This window comes from Scophthalmus maximus, chromosome 14 (genome assembly GCF_022379125.1).
Source record: "Scophthalmus maximus strain ysfricsl-2021 chromosome 14, ASM2237912v1, whole genome shotgun sequence".
NCBI classification, from domain to species: Eukaryota; Metazoa; Chordata; class Actinopteri; order Pleuronectiformes; family Scophthalmidae; genus Scophthalmus; species Scophthalmus maximus.
The window spans coordinates 6500001-6524447 of record NC_061528.1 but is presented as its reverse complement, the minus strand read 5'-3'; the positions used below and the strand labels follow the sequence as shown (position 1 = coordinate 6524447).

Below are 24447 nucleotides of genomic sequence, written 5' to 3'. Positions count from 1 at the left end.
GCTGCGGGAGATCCGCGTCCGCGCGCGTGTGTGTGTGTGTGTGTCTGTGTGTGTGTGTGTCTGTGTGTGTGTGTGTGTGTGTGTGGGGAGAGGGGGGAAAAGTGTGGTTTTCTGGAGGACACGCGGCGCGCACATTTCATTAATCAAAATCCTGTTAACCAGATTTGGAGACACGGCAGGAGTGCGGCAGGGTCCGACCAATAATTAATAACCATTATTTGCCCAGCCCAGGTCTAAAAGACGTCTGACGCGCACGCACGCGCACATGCACACAGATGTAAACTTAAAACACACACACACACAGATGTAAACTTAACACACACACACACACACACACACACACACACACACACACACACACACACACACACACACACACACACACACACACACACACACACACACACACACACACACACACACACACACACACACACACACTTCACAGGATCCGGGGCAGTGGCGTGAAGGAATGAGGGATTGCATCAATGTGAAAATGAAATAAACACGCCCAGCCAGAGCTTTGTTATGAAATGTCTCTCCTGCTCATTTATTTGATGGAGTGTGCAGTCAAGTAAAACGAGCAACAGTGCCAAAAGAGGGGTAGGGGCACACCGCAAATGAGTGTCTGTGTGTGTGTGTGTGTGTGTGTGTGTCTGTGTCTGTGTCTGTGTGTGTGTGTGTGTGTGTGTCATTCGGTGGCGGGCCTATGTGAACTGTAAGCTCAGAGTTGCACTCATGGCGTCACTGACGCCCGGCAGAAAAGTTCAACAACTCAAGGGTAAAAAGGGTCAAGTGTCGGTTCATTAGTTCAACTTGTCGGAGAGGTGGCTGACAGCAGGCAGTGCGCACCAACAGTGATGAAACCACCCTACACATGTGAGGGGGGGGTGGGGTGGGGGAAAACCAAAAAACAGGGGGCCTGGGTTGAATATAAAGTGACTCGATTATCCTGCCAATCACACCTCGGCGAAGTCCCCTCAGTGCCGCTGACACAGATGGTGAGATGATGATGAACCATCAGAGGCTGCTGCTGTGTCGCGGCTGCCGAGCGTGTCATCTCTTTCCGACCCGGCTTTTTGACAGGGACCTTAAAGAGAAGCCTGTGTGTCTACGTGTCTGTGTGTGTGTGTGTGTGTGTGTTTATTTGACTAATAACCAGGTTTTTTTTGTTCTAAAGGATACAAAATGAGTCAGGCTCTGCTCGACCGTCACGTGAGAGAAGCCCTTTTCTTCACATTTCAAGTCCAAGGCACGTACAAAAATAGAGTGTACACTTAAATATATACAGTGCGTTCATCTGTTATAAATACCAGAAACAAGTTTAGTATTTCGTAAAAAAAATAACAAAAACAAAAAATACAAAACAACAGTCAAAGAAATACTTGCGAAAGTTGCAATAGCAGGAACATACAAGTCGTATACAAAGAGAAAAAACAAACCAAATACTGTCTGAGGAAGGAGACGCTGGTGTTTTGGGACTTTTTGTGTGTGTGTGTGGGTGTGTGTGTGTGTGTGTGTGCTACCAGGTAATGTTTACAGTTTTTAAAAACCCGCCCTCGGTATTTCCACCGCTCCGTCTCATCGGCAGAGAAGTTGTTCAGTGCTGGGATCAATCTAAGTGTAGTTGTAGACACTTTCATGTCTGACACACGGGGGGCTTTTTTTAAAAAAGGCCTGCTTTTCACCTAATCTCCTGCAGAGAAGTGAAAAGGTAATTGCTGCGAATGCTAAACCAACATCTTGTTATGATTGCCTTTCAGAAGTCCTTTATGTGTTTTTTTCTTTGTTTTTTTCGGTGGTTTGCCAAAATACAGGCGACGAATACAAGGAATCGAGAAGGTGACGCAGCAAGGGAAATCATTTTAGGACCTTTGGGATGCAGTCGACGTCTTTAACATCACAAGGGTCTTTAGAGCCGCTCCCTTCTCGCTCCTCTCGGATGATAGTATTGCAGGGAGCCGCTGCTCGGCGCAGCATGTGTGCCTCTGTGTGTGAGTGTGTCTTTAGGATATTAAATAGTAAAGGATGAGGATTAATAATGGAACCTGACAGCTCATCTCCGGCTTCTATCTGCCTGACTGTCCCCCCAATCTTCCCTTCCATTCCCTCCCTACCTCTTTTTTTCCTTCCTCTCCGTTTCTAATCTGCGGCGTTTCTCTCTGGCTGCGACCCTCCTCCTTCGTGTTTTGTCCCTCCAGCTCTTTTATCTCCCTCTCTCTCTGTCTCTCTCCGTCCGTCCATCTCTCTCTCTCTCTCTCTCAGGGCCCTCGGCCTTTCAGGGTCATGTCAGGAGAGAAGAAGAGCACGTTGGTGTCATCGTCGTCGTCGTCATCGCTGAGGTCGACCAGGTCAGCCTGTGTGTAGCGCACCGCCCCAGGGTGGTACTCTCCGATCCGAGTCCTGTCACACAGCCTCGACTGCAGAGCCAGCTAATAAAAAAAACAAAAAACACACACACACGGTTTGGGATTAAAACAGACTATTTGTGCGGGTGTAAAGAGCACGTCCACCTCTAAGATTTCTAAATTTAAAACTGCATCATTACCTCCACCAAGGGGGGCTTTAGTATAGAGGTTATGCTTTCACCCCTGTCCGTTTTTGTTTTGTTCGTTTGTCGGCCAGATGACGCAAAAATACTGAATGGATTTCTACCAAAATTGGTGGAAGGATTGGACGTGGGCCAAGAAAGAAGGCGTTCAATTTTGCGGCAGACACGGACAAAGGGGCGGTATCACTTTTTTGTTGTGTGGTTTCATAAGGGTAGCGATGGGCCATGGCGGAGGTGTGCACTCTACTAGAAAGTGCCTTTCTAGTTTTCGCTCTGTTCTGGCAAACGATCTGAACAGTCTTGGACTTGGGATTTCCCCATGTTCACATTAGCAGGCTCAAACACTAAAGGCTCAACAGGCGGCGATACATAGTGAAATTAACCTCCGAATAACATCATGTGTTAGTGCGGAAGGCTTTAGCCAATAAATAAATTAGATGCACAGTTTTCTGACAAAGAAAGTTAAGCGTTGCCCTTGGTTCGTTGCTTTGAGGCGTGAACACTACTTCTCATGTTTACCTCATGGTCATCGGCATACAAGGTAAAATAATTGCTGCCTTGATAACTTTCCAGTGATGTAAAAACCTTGTCATCGCATTTTAAACTGTCGCTCGGTGCTTTGACGAATGATAAACCTTCACACTCATGGGTTTATTGCTCAAACTGGCCTTTACCGGATCGTAACCTCTCACCGATACCTCAAACAACGTGCCCGCTTTAACGCCTGCCTGTTTACGGTCTGAGCGCCTGCTAGGTGTGGACATGACAAGAAAAAAAAAACTAAAAACCTGCTCTGCAGCTGTACGGCGCATAAGACAAAGACTTTCGGCTGACTCTTATCTTCTCTGATCATTCCTTTCAAATACTGATACAAACAATCGCACACTATAGGCGTCACGCTGCGTTTGTGTCGTTTTTTTGTTGTTCGACAAGCATGTGATCGTGAAAAAAAAGGGATCTGATTGATGTCCCCAGTGCAACAGTGCAGGGGGCTGCTGTTGGTCTGGTTATCTGGCAGCAGTTATGGCTCAAAATCTTTTTTTTTTTTTTTTTATCCTTGTTCAGTTGCCTGACAACCGAAAAAAATATGTAAATGAGAAGACACAGTATATAGGTGACCACAGAGAGCAACAAGGGGGAAAGAATGCTTTAAGTTTAACCATCTGAAACTGAGCAGAGTTACAGCGTTGATGGATTCTAAAGCGTCTTTCGTACAGCCGTCGTCGTTCTGTATGAAATGAGCAAACATGGAATGTGGGACATTGTTGTTTTCCGGCATTAAGCCAGCAACAGAGTTCGCTACAGAGCTGGATTGATGACGGGACAACGGGACACACGCAGGCCTTGGCTGTTGCTGTGCCGCCATCGTTTGGTTCCATGTAAACCAGCAAAGCCGTTTTTCATTTTAAAAGCAGTGCAGTGGGGTCTCCGTATGCAAGGGGCCTTGAGATTGAAGTGACACAGACATATGAGACTGGGAGCAGCTTTGTTTTCCTGCTCTCACAAACACGCAGAAGAAGAGGGAAGAGGAGGAAGTGAGAGGTGAGCTCATTGCAGAGCCACAGGCGGTTCAGCCGTATGGCTAGAATGCAGATCAATATCTGCGAAGGCTAGAGAGAAACGGGGGGGGGGGTATGGAGAGGGAAATGCTACACAAAGGAGAACGGCAGAAATAATGAGATAAATGCCAGAAATGCTGTAGAGGGGGTATACGGAACAGGCAGCGGAGGCAGGGGGGAGAGACGCGCATACAGTACAGAGCGACAGAGATGGGCAGAGAGAGGGAGAGGACTCAAAGAGAGCAGCGGAACAGAGAGGAAAAACAACAACGGAGGAGGACTCCATAAAGCAGGAGACACGAGGCAGAGCGTCGGCGGCGTGTTTACAGTACATGCAAGAGCGGATACTAGGATCCTGGCAGACATGGGGTTATGCGAGCAATTTGGCTGCTGTAAAGTCCTCGCACACGTGCAGCGGGTTTGTAATCGGGGACGGGCTTCTTAGCTTCTGCGGAACTTTCGAAAGGCATTAATTCATTCAGTCTAGGTGTCACGATTCAATTCTATTTTTAGGCTCCGACTCGGGAGCCTTGGGTGAGGGACGGTTGAGACAGACAGCCAGTTGGTCTTAAAGAGAGTCACTGTCTGACAGTCGAGGAGACGCACAGACGCTTCATTCACCCACACACAGGTAGTATAGGTATAGGAGGTAGGGATTTATTTTTTCGGAAAAGTTAAACGCAATGATTTGGAAACATGTTACTGTCTTCTGTCTGTATGAGATTAAAACTGGCCACCACTGTCTTCAAAGTTTGTTCAGTGGTCTGTACCAACAACGAGCCCCCTCTGCTGCAGTGTTAGCGCCAGGGAGATCCATCCTGATCGACGAGGCCGTACGGGCACAGGAGCCTGATTATCACAGAGAATTGCCGCTTTTGTTTCACTTATCTTATTCAGCCTGACAATGAGCTGGTTTCTTGTTGGGAGACCAATCAGTACCAAATGACGTATCCATCATTTCAGTTGACACGGAAGCTGCATTAGCACCCGTTAGCAGTTAACAAATAAAAATGGTTATTTCCACAGGTCGACTCTCGACAACCATCAACTCTCATCCGAACTTGACACCGTTTGTCTGCCGCCGTTGTTCATGTGAGTAGCTACTGTCTTGTTTTTTCATCTCAATTGGTTGGTTGTGTGAAATGGCCGTTAATGGCCATAGCACCAGACCTACAGTATCTGAATCACTAAACATAACAGGGAAGTGGGCAGTTTTTCAGAGGTCTGAAGAAAAAAAAGCCTCAAGGTCTTTTGAAGTAAAATTAACTATATCAAGTGGATCTTCGCATAACACCAGATCACAGTTCTCGCTCTGATTTGAGACAGCGATGACTGCCCCCATCCTCAGAGTTTTGTTGTGGGCTACAAACTGACCCCATCTTTATTAAGCCCGTATTATTTTTCATTTTGGCAAACTGACACTATTAGACATAAGCCGAATCGGCTTGGAGTTTGCAATATAACCGTGGGTGTACAGCCAACTATCACTGGATACTGAAGAAAACTGAAAAATGTGATGAATTTAAGGTAAAATCTGGACGCGTAAGAAGCGTTCTTCTGCTTTTTAAATGATTTCCAAGTCATTAAATAGATGTTCATACATAATACACACCAGATTATGTTATCCATGTAAAGTGCATGTCACACTGAATCAAAAACATGTGCATCGCGTCTGTGTGTCCTGATTTGACTGAGCTAGGACTCCGAGAAGAGGTAGCTCGGGGAACCTTAACTGCCTCCGCGAGTTGTGTGTCACAGCCAGTGCCACTGCTGCAAATGCTGAATGTGATGGGAGAGCGGGCGGCGGCATGCACCGGCCCTTTTCACCACGGGGGGTATCTTCGCCTCATGTGTCACCCACCACGCCTCCCTCCTAACACTTCCTTCACTACCAAAGAGAAGCTCGCCTCGCAGTCTCAAACCCCTCGGACCACACCATCGCATTTGACTGGTGCTGTGTTTGTTTATTGTCGGACTTGTAGGTTGTCGGCTCGCTAGTGTTCGCCTCCGAATAATGCAAGGCTAATCATCGAGTTATTTAATCAAAAATGTGCCCAAAAGATTTTAAAAGTCTTGACTGGAGATGCTTTCGTCACGAGACTCCGCTGATTTAATTGCAGCAACATATGCTGCGCCAGACATTTTCCTGAAATTTTACGCAGAGAGCATGAGAAGGCAAACGTCCACAGATGTTGCTCTGGACTTTATGCATAACTTCTCCTGTCAACCCCCCTGTAAAAAAACCCGGAAAATGTCTGGATGAGCCCATGCGAGAATACAGGAAGAAAAACTGTGAGTTGATGAGTGTAAAAAAACTAAAAACAGAAATGTTCTGGATATTTTCCTGCAGTCCTGATTGCGCCTGAGACGGATCTCCTGCTGCGGTCATCACGTGAAAGGCAAACTCCGGAAAATGTCCGTACCCAATTTTCCGGTCATAATTTAATACTTGAGAAATGAATGTCTGGAATCTGTGAAAAAAAATTCTGTATTGTAGCAGATTAGCTCACAATTTTTATGTAAACTAATTTTTTTGTCAGTCTTAAGAACAAAGACTTTGGAATTTGTGCCCTCATTTTAGGTGGATCACTGCAGGTACAGTATGATGGGAGGAATGTATATACAGCATATGAGTATTAAGACACAGAGAGAAAGAAATTCCAGAGCCGATCTTTTAAACGCTTCTAAAAGCACCACGGGTAAAGAGAGGGACCGTGAGGGAGCCAGATAAGGCAGGTTTGGTACGAACGACGTGCAGATTCGTTGTGTTGAGAGATGAATGTTTTGATGCCCCCCCCCCCCCCCCCCCCCCCCCCCCTCCCCTCCCTACCCCCGTTCTCTCCCTCACCCCTCCTCTCCCCAGCCAATCTCACACCTGATGTGTGGGGGCTGCTGGGAGTCGCATGCCAAGATGAATAACAACCAGCTGTTACTCACGATAGAGCACGACCACACATGTCGCCTCTGCGCGCGCGTGTGCGTTTCTCGCTCGCTCTTTCTCTCTGTCATCTTCTTTCCCACCTTCTGTCTCGTTCTCTCTGACACACACAAACAGCATTTTCCATGTGATTTACGAACACATTGAGATTCCATTTGACTCCTCTGTCCCGCTCGCTCCCGACTCACCACAGTGCTACGTTGACATTTGGGTTGAAGGTCATACCGCACATTCCGATCTTCCGCATTGTGCTCCTGACCCGCTATCAGCGTGGTCGGTGATACTGAGCAAGTGACAATGTGTGTGCGCGTGTGCGCGGGAACTAAGACCGCAGAGAATGTTTTGCTTGTGGTTCAATATCAGGTCCGGCTCATATCCACAGATACTGTCAATGTTTGTGGATTGAGACAAATCTGTTGGGAAGTGTATTGATTGTGGTGTTTATTGAAATGCAACCAATGTGGTTTGTGGTTCAAATGTAAAAACATCCTGCTTCTGGTAATCTCGCCCTTCAAGACGTTTTCCCCTAAGAGCTCAGTTAGACAACGACAAGATAAAAATAAATAAATAAAGTCTGCACGTTTTTATCTCAGTCTTTTTTAAAAAGGGCGATTTCGGTACAAGACCCGACAATTATTTTCTTGCATGGAGGATGTGTGACGACGTGTGATAGACAGAACAAGTTAATTTGGGGAGTTACGTAGTGTAATTACAAATTCTAGAACAACTAGGCAGAAGGCTCAAAATAAGGAGGTTAAAAAAAGACTTGAAAAAGATGTAGAAGTCTTACTTGAAGTCAGCCTTCTTACATAGTTATTATGCAGTACGTATGCATAGGAACATTTTTAAGGGGCCACAAATAACAATTAGTTTTATTTTTGATTAAGCTTTTCATTATTTTGTCGATAAGTCACTTAATCTATGAACTGTCAGAAAATAGTGAAAAATGCATTGTGCCTAAATTAACTGAATGGATTGACCACTTGTCCAAAACTCAAAGCTATTCAGTTTCCAATATTGTCAGTTGATTTTTTTCTTGAAAAATTACTTCAGTGATTAATCAACTATTAAGCTTGTTGCCACAAAAAATGATCCGTCATTCGACTATTTGTTGCAGCCGAAATGCTTTGTCCTACTGAGACACACAGTTTACAACGGACACATTTCAGCCATGTCTCTTTGTCGTCTAATCTAATGTGCATCTTACCGAATAGATTGGCTTTAATTTTATTGGATGAAGACGTCTACGCTGGCAGTGTAACGGTCTTAATTCACATTTTATGCTCTAAACTGCAATTTGTATTTTTAAGATCCTAATCTCTTCTGTTCCCCTTTAGTGTGTGTAACTATATCGATCGCGTATCGGGCACGGGAATGTGTCCAAATGCACAGCAGCGCTGTGTGGACGCTGACGGAGCTGTTAACATGTTGTCTGAGGGAAATAATACTGATGTGAAACACGTGACACACAAGTTCACTTACTAGCTATCAATGGTGCTGTCTCCACGCCTATTTTACTCTTAATGAGACCACAATTTAGGAAATGAACATCATGCTCTATTTGACCCAAATTGAAACTAGCGATTGAGACCGTAAACTCCTCAGGAAAATGTTTACTGACGTTATAAATCAAGAGGGGAAGTCATTTTCCCATAGACTTCTATAAAAACGACCTTGTTTTTGCAACCAGGGAGTCGCCCTCTGCTGGTGATTCCAGAGAATACAGGCTTCAGGCACTTCCACATTGGCTTTATTTCCCGGAACCAGTGACTATGTCCATTTTGGAATACAGTCTATGGGTTTGACTAGAGCTCTTTTAGTTACATCTTTTCACTGTATGCTCTTCTTTTGCATATGTTAAATGGGAACCGACTGGAGAATTAGCACCATCACCAGCTCATCTCGATGTTCTGATCAATTTCTTTTTTTAAAAGATCTTCAGAAAATTCTGAAAATGTACACTAAATTAGGAAAGGGAAATTGGCTAGCGCAGACAAGGTGTCCCAGTCCACACTGTGCGACACAACTTACAGCCACTTTACGCTCATTGTTTCTGAAGCAATTATTTCATAGCGGGAAGAAAGCTCAAAAAAAACTATGCCTCCAGATGGACCAAAAAAAAAAGAAAAGAAAAAAAAAAAGAATCGAAACAACACCAGCTGCATATAACTACACTGTTGGAAGCCGTCCCAGCTCAGAAGCAAACACAAGCTAACTATACACAGCCTGCTCCATACCACACAGCAGAGACCTGTGGAAAACATAAAGCTGCATATTCAACTAGACAAAGACAAACCAGATATTGTTTTCAGGTGTAGTCAGACCATGGCAGGACGATTCAAACTAAAAAACACAACGACAACGGCGTGCTGATTTACTAAGCAGTCGTTTGCTAACATGTCACAACAAAATGATGAGTGAAATGAGAAGTCAATGCTTTTTACTACAGGATGGTATCTGTCCTCTAGTGCTCAAAAACTGCTTCATATGTCTTTAAAACTTTCCCAGTTAGCTATAAAAATGTAATCTAATGGGCTAGCTCGACTTTATTTCGTCATCTTCCAAGGACTACGAATTCAACCATGAAATTTTGATAACTAATTGAAAAGTGTTCATATCTTAACAAAGTTGTACATTATTGTCCAGTGTCGAACACAAAGTTTGGTATGTTTTACTGACCAAAAACATGATGAGGTCTAAAATGATCACTGTCAGTTTTTAATTGACATATTGATCTGGCTCACGTTTGTGGAAATTCTCCAACCTATGTTGTGATTTTCTTAACAAATTAAATTGCACGGCAACAACCTATGATATGACTGCCGTGTGATTACCCTCATCTTCCTGCTCACAAGGTTGTTAATCAAAGACTCACCGATTACATCACCAGCCAATGAGATTGGTGGGTTTCAAAATACATTTTGTGCACTGAGATTCCTTGCCTACTCAGCATATGACTGTGTGGGCGATCAGTTCTTAATAGTCCGTTTTCTGGCTCTACCGTTTCTATTCATTACAGTCCAATAGGTCTGGTCGGAGACATAAAGGTGAAATTCCTTTTGCCCGATAATGGTTACGATGGTAAATTTAGAATAAGTGCAGTAAACACAAAAGAGTTAGCAATGCGCCTACAAAGAAATGATCCACCAAGGACGAAGAAGATTTTTTTGATTTTGTTGGGCTCTAAACACAGACTGGTTACGCCTCCAAAGGAACCAATCTCCCCCGATACAGAACATGCATCACCATCAAGCACTCGATAGACAACCAGATTTGACAGATCTAATTTAGAGAGCCGTATGGAGCCCAAGACAGAGAAAGTCCAATATTAATAGTTTTACTATGCTGGAGTTATTTCACAAAACAGCTTAGCATAAGTCCTTGTAAGATACTTGTCTTAAATATGCTTCTACTTTAGCTGATGACTAACATCCTCCCTTGCACAAGCATAGCCAAAATTGAAAATATTAGGCAATATTTTAATTATTCAGGGACTGAAAAAAAAGACCCACATAAGAAATCCCAAGCCTTTTACCCACAGAATGCTGGAACAGGCTTCAACCACCTGTGACCCTGACAGGATTAACAAAGGTACATAACAGAGGAAAGATGGAGAGAATAAGAGAAGACGAATCTGTGACAAATCTGGCTCTATCAATTTGTCAAAGAGAGATGGCTTTTAGCAATGATAAGTAGCTTTATTGATGGCAGCGTCCCACACTTTAGGATGGACTATTGGAGGGATTTCCCTGAAATCTGAGAGAATCCAGAATCTGGATCTCCTGGGTTTGGTACAGAAATTCGCCTGAAGACTAACAATGATGGTGAATCCCTGACTTTTCAAAACTTTAATTGGTCCAATATTTTGGTTAATAACAAAACATTCAAAACGTGATGTAAATTACATTCTACTCTGTGTTTAGCGCGAAGTACAACATGACTTCACACTAAACTAAAATGGCATGTCTGAAGATAGCGATGTACGTATTTGTATTAGGCCACGTCCAAACAAACACGTGTACGTTTTGAAATGTATCACTTTTAATACACTCGGTGTCCACCCAACTCTGTTGTTTTTCAGCCCCTGAAATGGAGATTTTGGAAATGCTGCTGTACCCAGTTCTAATTTTGAAATCTGGCACACGCAGAAACAAAGAGTTTTGAAAATTATGCCGCGGCCACCAACATTCGTTTTCTGATTGGTTCTTATCAGTTACGACTCGCCTGCTAACTCTTACTTTCAGTAACAGTTGCACTTTGTCGTTGGTTTTCATTTTCGCTATGGCTGTGCCCCATTTTGGTATTTTCTGCAACTAAGCAAACAGTTGCTACGCAGACAATCTGCTTTCTGTTTAGACTGGCACACACATGACCAGTGTACGTATATAGTCATGTGATATCTACACCAGTGTGGACGTAGCTTGAGGTTGCTGTACCTGCATGCCTGTCGGGCTCAGTAGACTCCACCAGTCCCTATCCAGGCCGAAGACAAATGCATTGGCCAAACCGTGAAGTGGCGCTGACAGGACGTGCAACAAGGTGAGCGAGAAGGATGGATCCTGTGGGTAGACGGCGTTATGGAGCCTAAAGGGAAGAGATAGACAAAGAGAGAGGCAGAAGTGTTGAGTTAATCTATAAAAGAAAAAGTTGTAAATAAAAAGACAACCTGCAAGAGAGCTTCGGAGGTGAGGCTGGAGTAATTGAAGGAGAAGTCAGGGGGAGACGAGAGTCAGCAACAGGAGAAAAAAAGGGAGCGTGTTTGATCGACAGAGCAAGAGGAAAAGAGGGAGAGGACAAGTGAGTGACAGAGTGAGGGACAGGGTGAGAACAAGTGGTAATGAGAGCGAACGGCAGAGGCAGAAAAAGAGAGGGAGGGAGGGGGAAAGAGAGAGAGGAAAAGGGGAGGGTGAAAGAGCGAGTGAGCTTTATATCAGCGTTTAAGAGCCCATTAGGCAGCGTGAGACGGCCGGGCTGACACATTCTTGGCTGCCGCTCCGACAGCACGCAGCACTTTACAAGGACAGGGAGAAGTGTAGCGCTCAACTCCCTTCCTCTGCCTCTCTCCCCTTTCTCTCATCTCGGTTTCCCTGCCTCTCCTCGCCACAATTCCTCCGACCCATCCTCTCCTTCTGTTTCATTCCACGCACGTTTCCTATACGCCGCCTCCCAGTCCACGATCTCCCTCCCATTTCTTTGCGTTGGGTTTCATCCGTCTGGATATCTCATTTTCATCTCGACTCATGAGGGTGATCGTCTTTTCTTTTTCAGTTCCCATCAATGTGCCTGTCTCTCCGGGAGCCCGGGGCATGACTAGGAGGTGAACCTGATATTGTGCGGTGCGGCCGCGAACTAATGGCTGCCTCGGAGAACGATGCTGCTCAGCCATTAACCCTGGATTAACCCTGTATTAGTGCTGCTCGCCGGGTTAGCCCGCCGCTAATGTCTTTTATTGATCTGTTAGCGAGACAATCAAAACCGCGCACAGCTCATAGCGTTTTTCCCGCATGTGCGGCGCGGCGTCACTGGGTTTGGCCGCGCCGAGTAAACCAACTGGCCGTGGTGGTTGACCTCAAGGTCGGGAAAGTCATCCCCAACCCACTTGTGACCCGCAGGGAAGGAAAACATAAAAAAAACAACCAATTGAAGAAAAGAACCACTGTTGGGCTGCAGTTACAAGGAGTGACGTGAGACACTACAGTCACTCATCGCTATGAGACTTGTCTCCGGTTGTTTTAAAAGAGTTTGGTGAAATCTTTCCTAATAACATTGTTCAAGTTTCCACATGAATCACTTCACAACAGCGCTGCCAATAGTTTGACGTCACCAAATGAGCATCACACACATCCGTGAATAAATGAGCCTCGGTGGCCTGCAGGCAACTTACACAGGCAGTTTACTTTGTACAGATACAGTATCTACACTGTACAGATATTGTATATAAAATGTACAATTACTACATTATTAGTGTCTTTTCCAACATAAGAAAAAAAATTCCATTAAATAAAACCAGAATGGGTCAGAGTAGGGCGCATACCACTGCCAAGGCTGAACAATCCCGATCTGCACCGAAATGTATACACTCATAAATATCAGCCCACTAAATATGCCTTATAAAACAAGATGTGTAAATTATTCCCTGATGTTGCAATGTCAAAGAAAATGGGGGGAAAAATCGTTAATCAGTATTTTGCACCAAAATTGAATGTGTTCTTCCCAGGGCCACATCCCGTGGGTGAAAACATGACATAAACAAAAATAGTGGACAAATTCATAATACGATTAGCTCTTGTCGTGGGATATTTTCACAGCTTTATCGTGTGTTTCTGTCAGTGAACGACGGTATAAATTGAAAAAAAAAGAGAAAAGTACCTGAGTGTGAATTCAGAACTATAATGTGTAGTATATGGAAAGTATATGGAATTATTAGAAATGTGGTCTCTGACAAAAAATAAAACAAAAACTACCATCGAGATTGAGGCTAACAATGTCAGTCGTGGTGTTATTGTTTTTTGGTGTAGTCATGTAAAACATTCACATTTAATTCAATGATCTGTTTAACATTACTGTATTTATGTCTGAGCACCTCCAGTTTCTTTAGGAATTATGTATCTTTTGAACACATCTGTGCTCAATGTTTTCTTTGAAGGGAACCTCTTAGGTTTTTTGTATGTTAAACATAAAGAGGAAGTCATGAATAGTAAAAACATTTTTATGGCTTCTATTCTTTCTGCAAAACATTTATTTTTATTGAGCAAATACTCGCCATTTCTAATGTCCTTAAAACTGTGAGGAGGAACAATGTCGACTCGACTTCATCTGTTATGTATGAACCCACAACAACTTATCTTGAACCTACTGACTGTTACCTAGGGGTGGAAGTGATTCGTAGTGGATCACACATGAAAGTATGTCAGAAGAAATTCATTGATCAAATATATATATATATATATATGACGTTGGATGGATTCTAATGATTTTTGATGTGTTTTTGGTTTATTGCTTGGTTTTCCTGTGAAGCATGCACAGAAACTGGCGGTTTTTTTCTCCTCCCTTAAAAAAACAGAACTGCAGGTGAACAGCACAGCAGATGATTATGGAGATTCGTCCACAAATCTGGTTATAATCCTCTTTTATCCTCTTTTGCAATGTGAGGTTTCAAGGTTTATTCGTCACTAATCTGTCTCCATTCACCTTCCGACAACTCCTGGAAAAGTTGGAACGGGAAGAAAACCACAAGTTGGGGTTGGCCAAGGGTTGAAACAAACCTATAAAAAAAGAACGTACCTTGGGTAAAAGGTGTCAACTAAATGCCTAAGCGCCGCTTAAAATAAAACCAACTGTGCAGCGAGAGGATTGTCCTGGCGCTCGTCAGAGTGAGGGCCGTTTCGGCGCGGCGCTGCCTGTTTTCTGGGTTAGCCTACTGCTGTATCTCCAAGGACCAGACCAGCTGCTGCTCACATTCATTTCACTTCCCATTAAAGGTGAAATAAATCAGGACTCCCCACACAACCTCCTTCGAGACGCAGGAAACACACACACAAACACGCACACGGAGGAAGTCGGACACAAGCAGATGTGTGTAAACACGCAGCTCACCTGTACATGTGCATAGAGGTCTGTACGTACAGTATAACATCGGTCGTAAGCATTGAGTACGTCAGGTGATGTGGAAATGCAGCGTTTGTGTGTGCGTCTCTCAGTGTGTGCGTCTGCGCGTGTGTGTGTTCCTCTGACAGCACAGCGGTGAGAGTGAGCGGGTCTGTGTGAAGGGGGGCTATTTCTGGCGTCTCATTTTTTTTCCCTGCTGCTGCACAGAAACGCGATCGGCGTCCGGGAAACGAGAGCTGGCAGCAAGCAATCATCTGCCTGCCACACATACACGCTTGCATGCGCGCGCACACACACACGCTCACGCGCACACGCACGCACGCACACACACACACACACACACACACACACACACACACACACACACACACACACACACACACACACACACACACACACACACACACACACACACACACACACACACACACACACACACACACACACACACACCTCACAGCGCTGAGCAACACGCGCCATGGCAACGGAACAGCCGCAATTAGAGGCGAAGAGCCTTTCCCCTCCATCGAGGGAGAGACGGAGGGCGAAATGAAAGGAAGAAAGAAAGAGCAGGCAAGAGAGAAAGAAAGACAGACAGGAAGGGTTGGGGGGGTGCAGAGACGAGTGTCAGAGAAAGAGCACTGCACAGGAAGGAGAGTGGAAGAGGAAAGGAGAACACGATAAAGAGGTGAGAATGTGCAAGAGTTAGGCTGTGAAGGGGAACGAAGGCCAAGAGCGATGGAGGGGGACAAGGAGGAGAGAGAGAGAGAGAGAGAGAGAGAGAGAGAGAGAGAGAGAGAGAGAGAGAGAGAGTGTGAGGCTGAATGGAAAAGACTAAAAAGCAGAGGAGGCAGCGAGTGGGGAGAGGGAGCGAGGCAGGGGGAGGAGAGATATCCAAAAAGACAGATTGCGAGACACGAGCGAGACAAACAAAAGAGATTACGTGCGCGAGGAACCAAGATAAGGCGGGGTGGGGTGGGGGGGGGGGGGGGTTAGATAGAGAGCGAGAGAGAGAGAAGGGACAGAGAAGGGAGAGAGACGGAGAGACGTGTGGTGGAGGATGGGGGGTAGGGGTGGTGGGGCGGGCAGGCTGGTTCTCCTGTGTGAGCTCGGCTAATGAAAGATGAATGAGGGAGGCAGTGGTGGGAAGGAGAGTGTGGCCGCAGGCGATGCCTGGCTGAGCTGCTCTGCGCGTCTGTGCGTGCGCGTGTGCACGGCGTAGTCGAGAGATTCTCACAGTTGGCTGACTGGTGTTGGACAACAGAGATGATATTGTGCACACGGTATGACTCAGGAGCAACTGGTCAACAACGATAAAAACACATTCGAGAGTGCGCACGCACACGCACACGCAACCCGCACACGCAACCCACACACACGCACACACGCACACGCACGCACACGCACACACACGCACGCACACACACACACACGCACACGCGCGCACGCGTGCACTCACACACACACACACACGAAAGCAGACATCTGTGGCGTTCGGTTCAAATCTGCTGCCACCTGTTAGCATGCAGTCAATCATTAGCACTCGCGCAGCGTCTCATAGAGCTTGCCTCACTTATTCAGGCCTTTCATCTATCATGCTGTCAGTCACTCTTTGAACCCGTCTCTCCCTCACCCTCCAGCGTCAAGAGCAAAATCCCTCAGCCGTTGTCTCTCCCCATCTCTTCCAATATCCCTCCTTGCCAGTCTATTCCGCTCTGCAACCATCCGTGTCCCTCCCTGCCTCCCTTGGAGTTCACCTTTTTGTCCGCCTCTAATTGTTGTACCGCACATCCTGACAAGCAGTGGGAGAGAAAAACGCACTGTAACAGCTCGGACAAGAAACTCCTTCCCCGGGAGAGGAGGCCGGCCAGACAGAGAAGTCATCCTGACCCCGATCGCGCCGCTTCCTCCTCTCTCTCCGACCGACTGCCTGGCTTTTTTTTTTCATCCTCCAGATGAATCACACGCTTCACAGTGCCAAAACAAGGCCCTAGTGCTGCCCGCTGTGCTGCCGTTGACAGCAGATCTGAACTTCTCACTGATGAAATGGGATAATTCTGCCAAAACGAGCGTAATCCCTTGACTCGGTATAGGGCCATCATGTGATCCACAACTTTTCTTAAATGTTTTTGCTGCTGAGAATATATGAAAAGACATGGGCAACTTATTGAAGCCAAGGAGACGTCGTGGTATAAACCCTTATTTCTGAGAATGCATCGTAGATATGACAAAATCACTGGAACAATGGTGCAGTATAGGGCGATTTATAGAAAAAAGGAAGACAGTCTATTGTAAAACTCAAGTTTATCAAGACAATTTGAAGGCAATTAAATTTAGGTCCAAATTAAAGAAACAAAACTCAAACACCAAAAGACAAAAGTAAGGACAAAAGGGGGGGAAAAAGGAAAAATGCCTAGAAATTGTCATAATATGCTTCTTGATGCTTCGGTGCATGATTGCCTTTAATCAAATTTCAACCAAGTAAAACCCACTTATTCAATTCAAATCCCTCAAAGCATAATCAGATCTTTGTCATTTTAACTATTAACAAAGATATAAATAACATTTTTATTTTGTGGAAAAACCTAATCTCAATGGCTGGCGTTCAACCAAAAGAAAAGCTGACCTGTGGATACACTGGTTCAAAAGATTCCGTTGGTTGCGCGCTCGTCTTGTTTTTACACGTGTCGTGGCCTTAAAGGCACCGAAGACGGGAGGACAGGCCTTTCATTATTGGGAGACAACATGTGATCAGCCATGCTAATGTGCGTAGAGCTCCAGCGCTCCGGCAGGAATATGGCGTGCTCAATGGACACAGCCATGTGAACGCTCTTTCCACAGTCGATCAACGTCTAGATAAACCAGGGTTGTGCACGAGTGTGTCTGTGTGTGTGTGCTCTACAAATGAAAGCTGGAACAAAATCCACTTTGATCATGGTGTCAACACGGGGATATCGGTCACAGCCAAGGGTATGACTCCAATTATTACCGCACCCACAGATGCATGGCGCACACACACACTTCTTGTCATCCCCTTTGTGCAAACTTTTACCTAAATATGTCTGGAATCCCGCTGAATCACATTAACAGGCATGTTGGGTCAGAAACAGAACACACACACACACACACACACACACACACACACACACACACACACACACACACACACACACACACACACACACACACACACACACACACACACACACACACACACACACACACACACACACACACACACACACACACACACACACACAAACATGTGGTTGCAGGCAGACGCACACGTATATATATATTGGTGCTTGCACATGCACAAGCGCCAACAGACAAAGAGGCACACACAAGCCCCGAGGACTGAGGCGGCTAACGTTCACCAACAGAACAAAACCCAAACAAAGAGACATCCTGTTTCCTGGAACACAACACCACTCAACCCACTGCGCTGGGAGCAGCCAGTAAACACACCAACACACATGCACGCACACACGCACTATCTGGTATATATCGCCGCATTCGCTAGGCATGTGTTTCCCCGCGTCTGATTCATGTGGCTGGCGTGTGTCTGTGTCCAGCGATGCCACTGGCTGTGCCTTCGAGTGGTTTGTGCACGTGAGTTTATCCCAGTGCGTGGCCAAGGCTAGAGTTGTGTGCGTGTCTGTATGTGTGCATGTGTGTGTGTGTGTGTTTGAGAGAGAGAGGGGGAGCGCGAGAGAGAGAGAGAGAGAGAGAGAGAGAGAGAGAGAGAGAGAGAGAGAGAGAGAGAGAGGGAAGGAGGGAGAGCAGATGATAGAGTAGGCTTTAGCGATTCCCTGGAGTGTGAGGCAGCGTTTACGGCACTCTCAGAGCAGCCAGAGTGATGAATATTTAAAGACGTGCCTGAAAGAGCAGAGCGAGAGGGGGAACGGGGTGTGTGTGTGTGTGTGTGTGTGTGTGTGTGTGTGTGTGTGTGTGCGTATGAGCGCGTTTGTGTTTGCATGCGCCTTTGAATGTGTGCATGTGCCCGAGTGCGTGTGAGGGAGGTTATCTCGTATCTTCTTTCCCATTCGCGAGCGTATACCGTGCACCCTGTACATGAATGTATGTATATGACTATATGTCCCCGTATGTAGTTTGTATATATATATATATATATAAATATATATATATTTAAAACACGCTTTCATATGTACGTCTATAGGGACACCAGCGTCAGTAAATAATTTGCCTGTATATGTGTGTTAATATTTGTATACGGGAAAGAATATTCCTGTGATTTATATCTGCATATTCACGTACATGCATTTAAATACAAATAAATTCTTGTGTACCGGTTAATGAATTAAGATCCTCAGTGTGTGTGTGTGTGTGTGTGTGTGTGTGTGTGTGTGACCGGTCAGGTATGGGTGCCTGCCCTGTGTGAGCTTGCACTTTACACGGCCCTGTAGGCCAACTCTCTGTCTCGCTAAACAGGGATTAATAGCGTAGCATCGCTGCTGCTCAGTGGGAGACGAATGGCAGCGGAGCTCGCCGTCTTCAATTACACACCAGTCGCCGCCTGAGACACAAAAGGATAAGTTGCACACACACACATGGGCAAGGGCAGCAGGAATGGCCATATATCTGCTGAATATTATCTGAGCCACGCACACACATACCTGTACACACTGTCTCATCAGCTCAGCCAATGTATGCGGCTAATTGGGCAATCAGGGTTAAGTATTTTTCAAAATCACCAGAATATCAAAACCGACAATCAGATGTCATTCTATGAACTTTCTTGATCAACTAACTGAACCCGACTTGGCTGGCGATCCCTACTTTTGCCTCCAAACCAAATAACAAGCTACAGTTTATCAAGTTTAAAACGTATTTTAGTAAACAGGCCAATGCTGCCACTCTCGTACAGTAAATTGAATGTGAAGTGATAAATATAAAAAAAAAATTAAAAATGGAAAAGAAGGCTCGCAGACAAACAAAGATGAGAGTTGGAACCTTGCATACTGCCTTTCAGCATCTGAGGAGCTTACTTGTACGAGTAAACAAAATACACCACAAAAGATATTAGGGGTGTACAGTACAAACCACACACCAGCCTACACACACGGAGGCACAAACACACATCCCCTGTGCGCCGCGCGCTGAATGCAAGATATTCCGAGAGGCGTAGAGGCGAGGAGGGGAAGGAAGGGAGTGTAGAAAGAAAGGAGAAAGCTGGGGTGTGAGAGAGAGAGAGAGAGCGAGAGCGAGAGACAGTGCATCCTGGGATGCAGAAAGCCGAATACAGGGAGATAAGAGTTAATGTATCCCCCCCACCCCTCCTTCATCCCTCCTGTTTGGCGCTCTCTTTCTTCCTCCCTCCATCCATCCATCCCTCCCTCCCCCCTCCCGCCCTCCGCCTCCTCCCCGTTCTCTTTGAGGGATGAATAATAACTGCTGCTCTGAGATTTCCTCACTCGTTTTTCAAAGTGCAGAACGGAGATGGGGAAGGTCTGCCTGGCCCCGCTTGCGCGTGCAGGCGCGCACACACACACTCTCAGAAGCGCAGACACGCACTGAAGCACACACAGAGACGCACACACTGTCTTGTTCTCCCTGCTTGCCTGGAGCAGGGAAATCAGATCTCCTCCAGAGAAAGGCAGGCGCGCGGGCAGGCGGGCGGGCGGGCGGGCGGGGAGGGGGGGGGCATAGGCACTGTAGGGAACCCATACAAAAAAAATCCCCTGCAAGCACGTATAGGACTATACACGCCGCAAAACCCACACGCAGTATCGAGGGAAACCAAGAATAACCAGGAGGATGCAAGCCGTCTCCCAGAGTGACAGGGTGAACTCAAGGTTACAGACACATTACGGTTCAAGTCCCACCGCCAGGGTCAATCTATCCAAGCTGAAGCACCCCTCCGCAAGGCATATAACACTGATCGCTCAAAGGCAAGACTCGCTCTCCTCTCGCCTCGAGTTTTCCCTTTAGAGGGCTTCTAGACAAAGCCCTAAAGAGGAGAGACAAAAGGGACGCTAAATGAGGATGGCGGCTTCTCCCTGCTTGGTGTCAAAAAGAGGAAAAGGAGAGGTTGTTAACGGAGAGCAAAAAAAAAGAAGTTGTCCTCGTGAAAGATAAGCGGGCTGTCCAGAAAGGGCACTTGCTCATCAAGCCACAGAAATCGGCAGCTAGGTTCCGAGGAGAGGATTTATTTATGCAAACAGGCGTACGAGCACGCACAGTAGGAATCGAGACAAGCCTTGTAAACAAACACACACCCACACCATAAAGCACACAGGGGAGGCGATGTGAGAAGCAGACTGTGAAAACTCTAGTCGTGCCCGGGCAGTGGTTACACACACACACACACACACACACGCAGGCACGCACGCACACGCACACACACGCACACACACACACACACACACACACACACACACAGACGAACACTGAGGGGGGAGAGGGGCAAAGAAAGAGGAGAAGAAGGAGGAGGTATAAGTGCTAAGGTGCGAGTGTCTGGTGCTACTTTTGTGCTGCCAAATGAGGGAAAGTAGATGAGGAAGAGCGAAAGAGCAAGAGAGCGAGCGAGAGAGTGAGAGAGAGAGAGAGCGTGAGCGTGAGAAAGAGTGCGAGAAAGATGTGTGGCAAAATGATGTATAATGACTCGTCCATGCATGTGCGTAAGAGCGCGTCGAGGAAAAGTAGGAGCGCTTTCCCATTTCAATTCGCAACAGCTGGTGTCGAATTAACACATTTACCAGTGTGCATTTGGAACAGATTAAAATTGAGTGTGGCGTGTGTGGCGTGACTGTCTGCGTGTGCGTTTTTGTATTTGTGTGTGTGTGTGTTTGTGTGTGTGTGTGTGTGTGTGTGTGTGTGTGTGTGTGTGCTAGCAGATGAAGGCCAAAACAAGAGCGTGTTTGTGTGTGGGAGTGTCTGTGTATTAACGCAATGGATCAGGGCAGGCAGAAATGGCAGAGAGAGTGAGAGAGAGCGCAGAGAGGAGAGGGATGGAGGTCAAGCTATGAAGTGAGAGAGAGAGCGAGAGAGAGAGAGAGAGAGAGAGAGAGAGAGAGAGAGAGAGAGAGAGAAAGAGAGAGAGGGAGAGGGAGAGGGGGAGAGGGAGAGAGGTAGAGGGAGAGAGGGCCCTACCCAACGGCTTTAGCTGCTGCCCTGGGCCGTCTCTCTAAGCCCTGTTTAGGAGGCTTTGGAGCTCAGATAGAAATAATCCCCCACTCAGACACACACACAAACGCGCGCACACACACACGCACACAAAATGAGACACACGCACACATACATATACAAACACATGGGAATGCTCATAGACAGACTCGCGAAAGCACAAAGTCAAGTTGAGGCGGACAAACAAGTGTGTGCGCAAACAGGCACACGCACACACGGCAACAAGCAGAGACAGCACATTCGCCTTGACACGAAGCCAGCCACCCACCTCCTCACACACACACACGCACGCACGCATGCACGCAGGCACGCACACACACACCGAGCAAAACACACACTAAGTCTGTCTGCTGTGCGCCGCTTCCACACGGCAGAGCAGAGCGACATCGGCACGGCACCGTGACAAACACTTTACACACTCCAGCACTCAGCGGAGGGGAGGGGAGGAAGGAGGGAGAGATGGAGAAAGAGGGGAGGAGGCGGAGGAGGATATGAGCCAGTGGGAGGGAGGGAGGGAGGCGAGCGAGTCGGGGAAGGGGTGAGAGGGAGGGGAGGCTAACAAATTAATAGGAGCCGGAGATGTATACAGCCAGCGCCGCTGAGCGGGGGAGGAGAAGCAGGAGGAGGGGGGTGGCGGTGGTGGTGGAGGACGATGACGAGAGAGCAATTCATTCCCGTTTTCTCCTCGTTCGCTCTCTGGAGAAACGCAGAGCGGAGCGGAGCTCAGCGAGCGAGCGAGCGAGCGAGCGCTTGTTTGCTCAAGTGAGGGAGAGAGAGGGAGGGAGCGAGCGAAGGCTTTCTGTGGCAGAGGATAGGAAAAGTGGTGGAGGAGGAGGAGGAAGAGGTGGGGAGCCCACACGAGGAAGAGTGGAAATAAAAAGGGCTATAAGAAACGTTTTGAGCATATACGAGGGAGAGAGGGAGAGAGAGTGGCATTAGCAGAGGGAAGGAAGGAAAAATGGGGGGAGTGAGGCCAGGGAGGGAGGGAAGAGAGGGCGTTTTGGGGTTAGCACAGGATGCAGTTTGTCATCTTCATCAGCCGACAGCCGGGGCACGGGATGGAGGGGGGGGGGGGGGGGTTGGGGGGGCTGGAGTGGATGGATAGGTGAAGGAGGAGGGGGGGGTAGGGGGTGCAGTGTTTGAGCGGAGCCTTTGAAAGACGTTGACCCTGTAATTGACCTGTGTCTCCGCCTACATCGCCGTGGCGACAAGCAGAGCCGCCGCAGCTAATCACTTAGTAACCCTGACCTGTCAATCACACCGGTTCAGCATGGAGGGGGAAGGAAAGGAGGAGGGCGGTGGGGGGGTGGGGGCAAATGAAAGAAAGAGGGATGGCGGGGGGAGAGAGAGAGAGAGAGGAAGGGATGGGAGTGAAGAAGTAATAACAGCGCCGGGGGGTTATCATTTATTGGACCACTCCGCCTCCTCCCGCGAACCCTCAGTCATCGAGGCTCTTTTTAAAAAAATGTAAAAAAAATAAAAATGAAGCAGATAAAATCCTCTATACTTCCAACTCACAAAATCTCCTTTAATGTTTTTGCTGCGAAAAAGAGAGCAAAAATTTGTGAGACTTCAGATAAGAGAGAGCAAGAGAGGATGTTGGGAGGGAGAGGGAGAGGCAGAGTGTGTGTGTGTGTGTGTGTGTGTGTGTGTGTGTGTGTGTGTGTGTGTGTGTGTGTGCGTGTGTGTTACCTGTTGATTAGTGGAAAGATGGACACCAGCAGGTAAACGGACGGATACCACTTCAATGGCTTGATCTCCTCAGCCAAGGAAACCTGGAGGAAAGAAAAACTCACACTGACCCATGTAGAGAAACTGAGTATTTACATGAACACAGTTGTGTTGCCGTCTCTCAAACACACACGCACAGAAACACACGTGCACAGAGTCAGCGTGTTAACTGGAAGATCAGCGCACCGAGGCAATTAAAACCTAATAAAATATTAACCTGCTGATAATACGCAATATCCACACAGTTATGAGGAGAAACGCAGATTCCAAGCCAATACTTTGCCGGAATGTGAACGGAATGAATTCAATATCTCGTGGACAGGCAGAGAGGCGGGCGGGCGGGCGGGCAGCGAGACAGAGAAATGTGGCAGCAGCTAAAAGTCGAGGGGGAGGGGGGGGGGGCTGGCGGCGGAGAGCTTTTACAAGCCGTTATCTAATTCCCCGGAGAGGAGGACTCTTGCGTCCGGAAGAGGCTGAGAAGAGCGGCCCCTGGATCGATTTTCTGCGCTGTGCTGTTTTTTTTTTCTCCACCCCCCTCCCCAGCCCCCCCCCTCCTCCCCTAGGGCTAGGACGCAGTAGCCGAGCCAGCGCAAAGCCTCTCTTTCCTTCTCTCCCTCTCGCTCATTTTTTTTCCCTCTCTCTCTCTCTCACACGCGCCACACACACAAAAACACACATACACAGCCGGAGCCAGGAGGCAGGCCCACGAGCTCTGGTCTCTACCCCCACACGCTGGAAATTAATTACTCACCAGAAAGACCCTGAGGCGTGCAAGCTCTAACGCAGGCATTTTAAACAATTCAAATGAAAATCACTAGAGACCCCCGGTGGTATTGTGTCTCTCTCTCCCTCTGTGTGTGTGTGTGTGTGCGTGTGTGTGTGTGTGTGTGTGTGTGTGTGTGTGTGTGTGTGTG

General features: G+C 47.0%; 1 protein-coding gene across 3 annotated transcripts in view; it reads right to left on the bottom strand.

Annotated features, from left to right (window-relative positions):
- Positions 1-522: 522 nt before the first annotated feature.
- The window catches only part of si:dkey-100n23.5 (cyclic AMP receptor-like protein A), a 50164-nt gene continuing 26239 nt past the window's right edge, over positions 523-24447 (bottom strand). For 2 of the 3 annotated variants that reach the window (XM_035604173.2, XM_035604175.2), the window contains 3 exons: positions 23495-23577; positions 11485-11632; positions 523-2432 (listed from right to left, as the gene is read on the bottom strand). In XM_035604173.2, the coding sequence (XP_035460066.1) occupies positions 2262-2432; positions 11485-11632; positions 23495-23577 (402 nt within the window). In that variant the 3' untranslated portion in view covers positions 523-2261. The remainder of the gene's footprint in view (positions 2433-11484; positions 11633-23494; positions 23578-24447) is intronic. The other variant, XM_035604174.2, reaches the window with a different exon arrangement.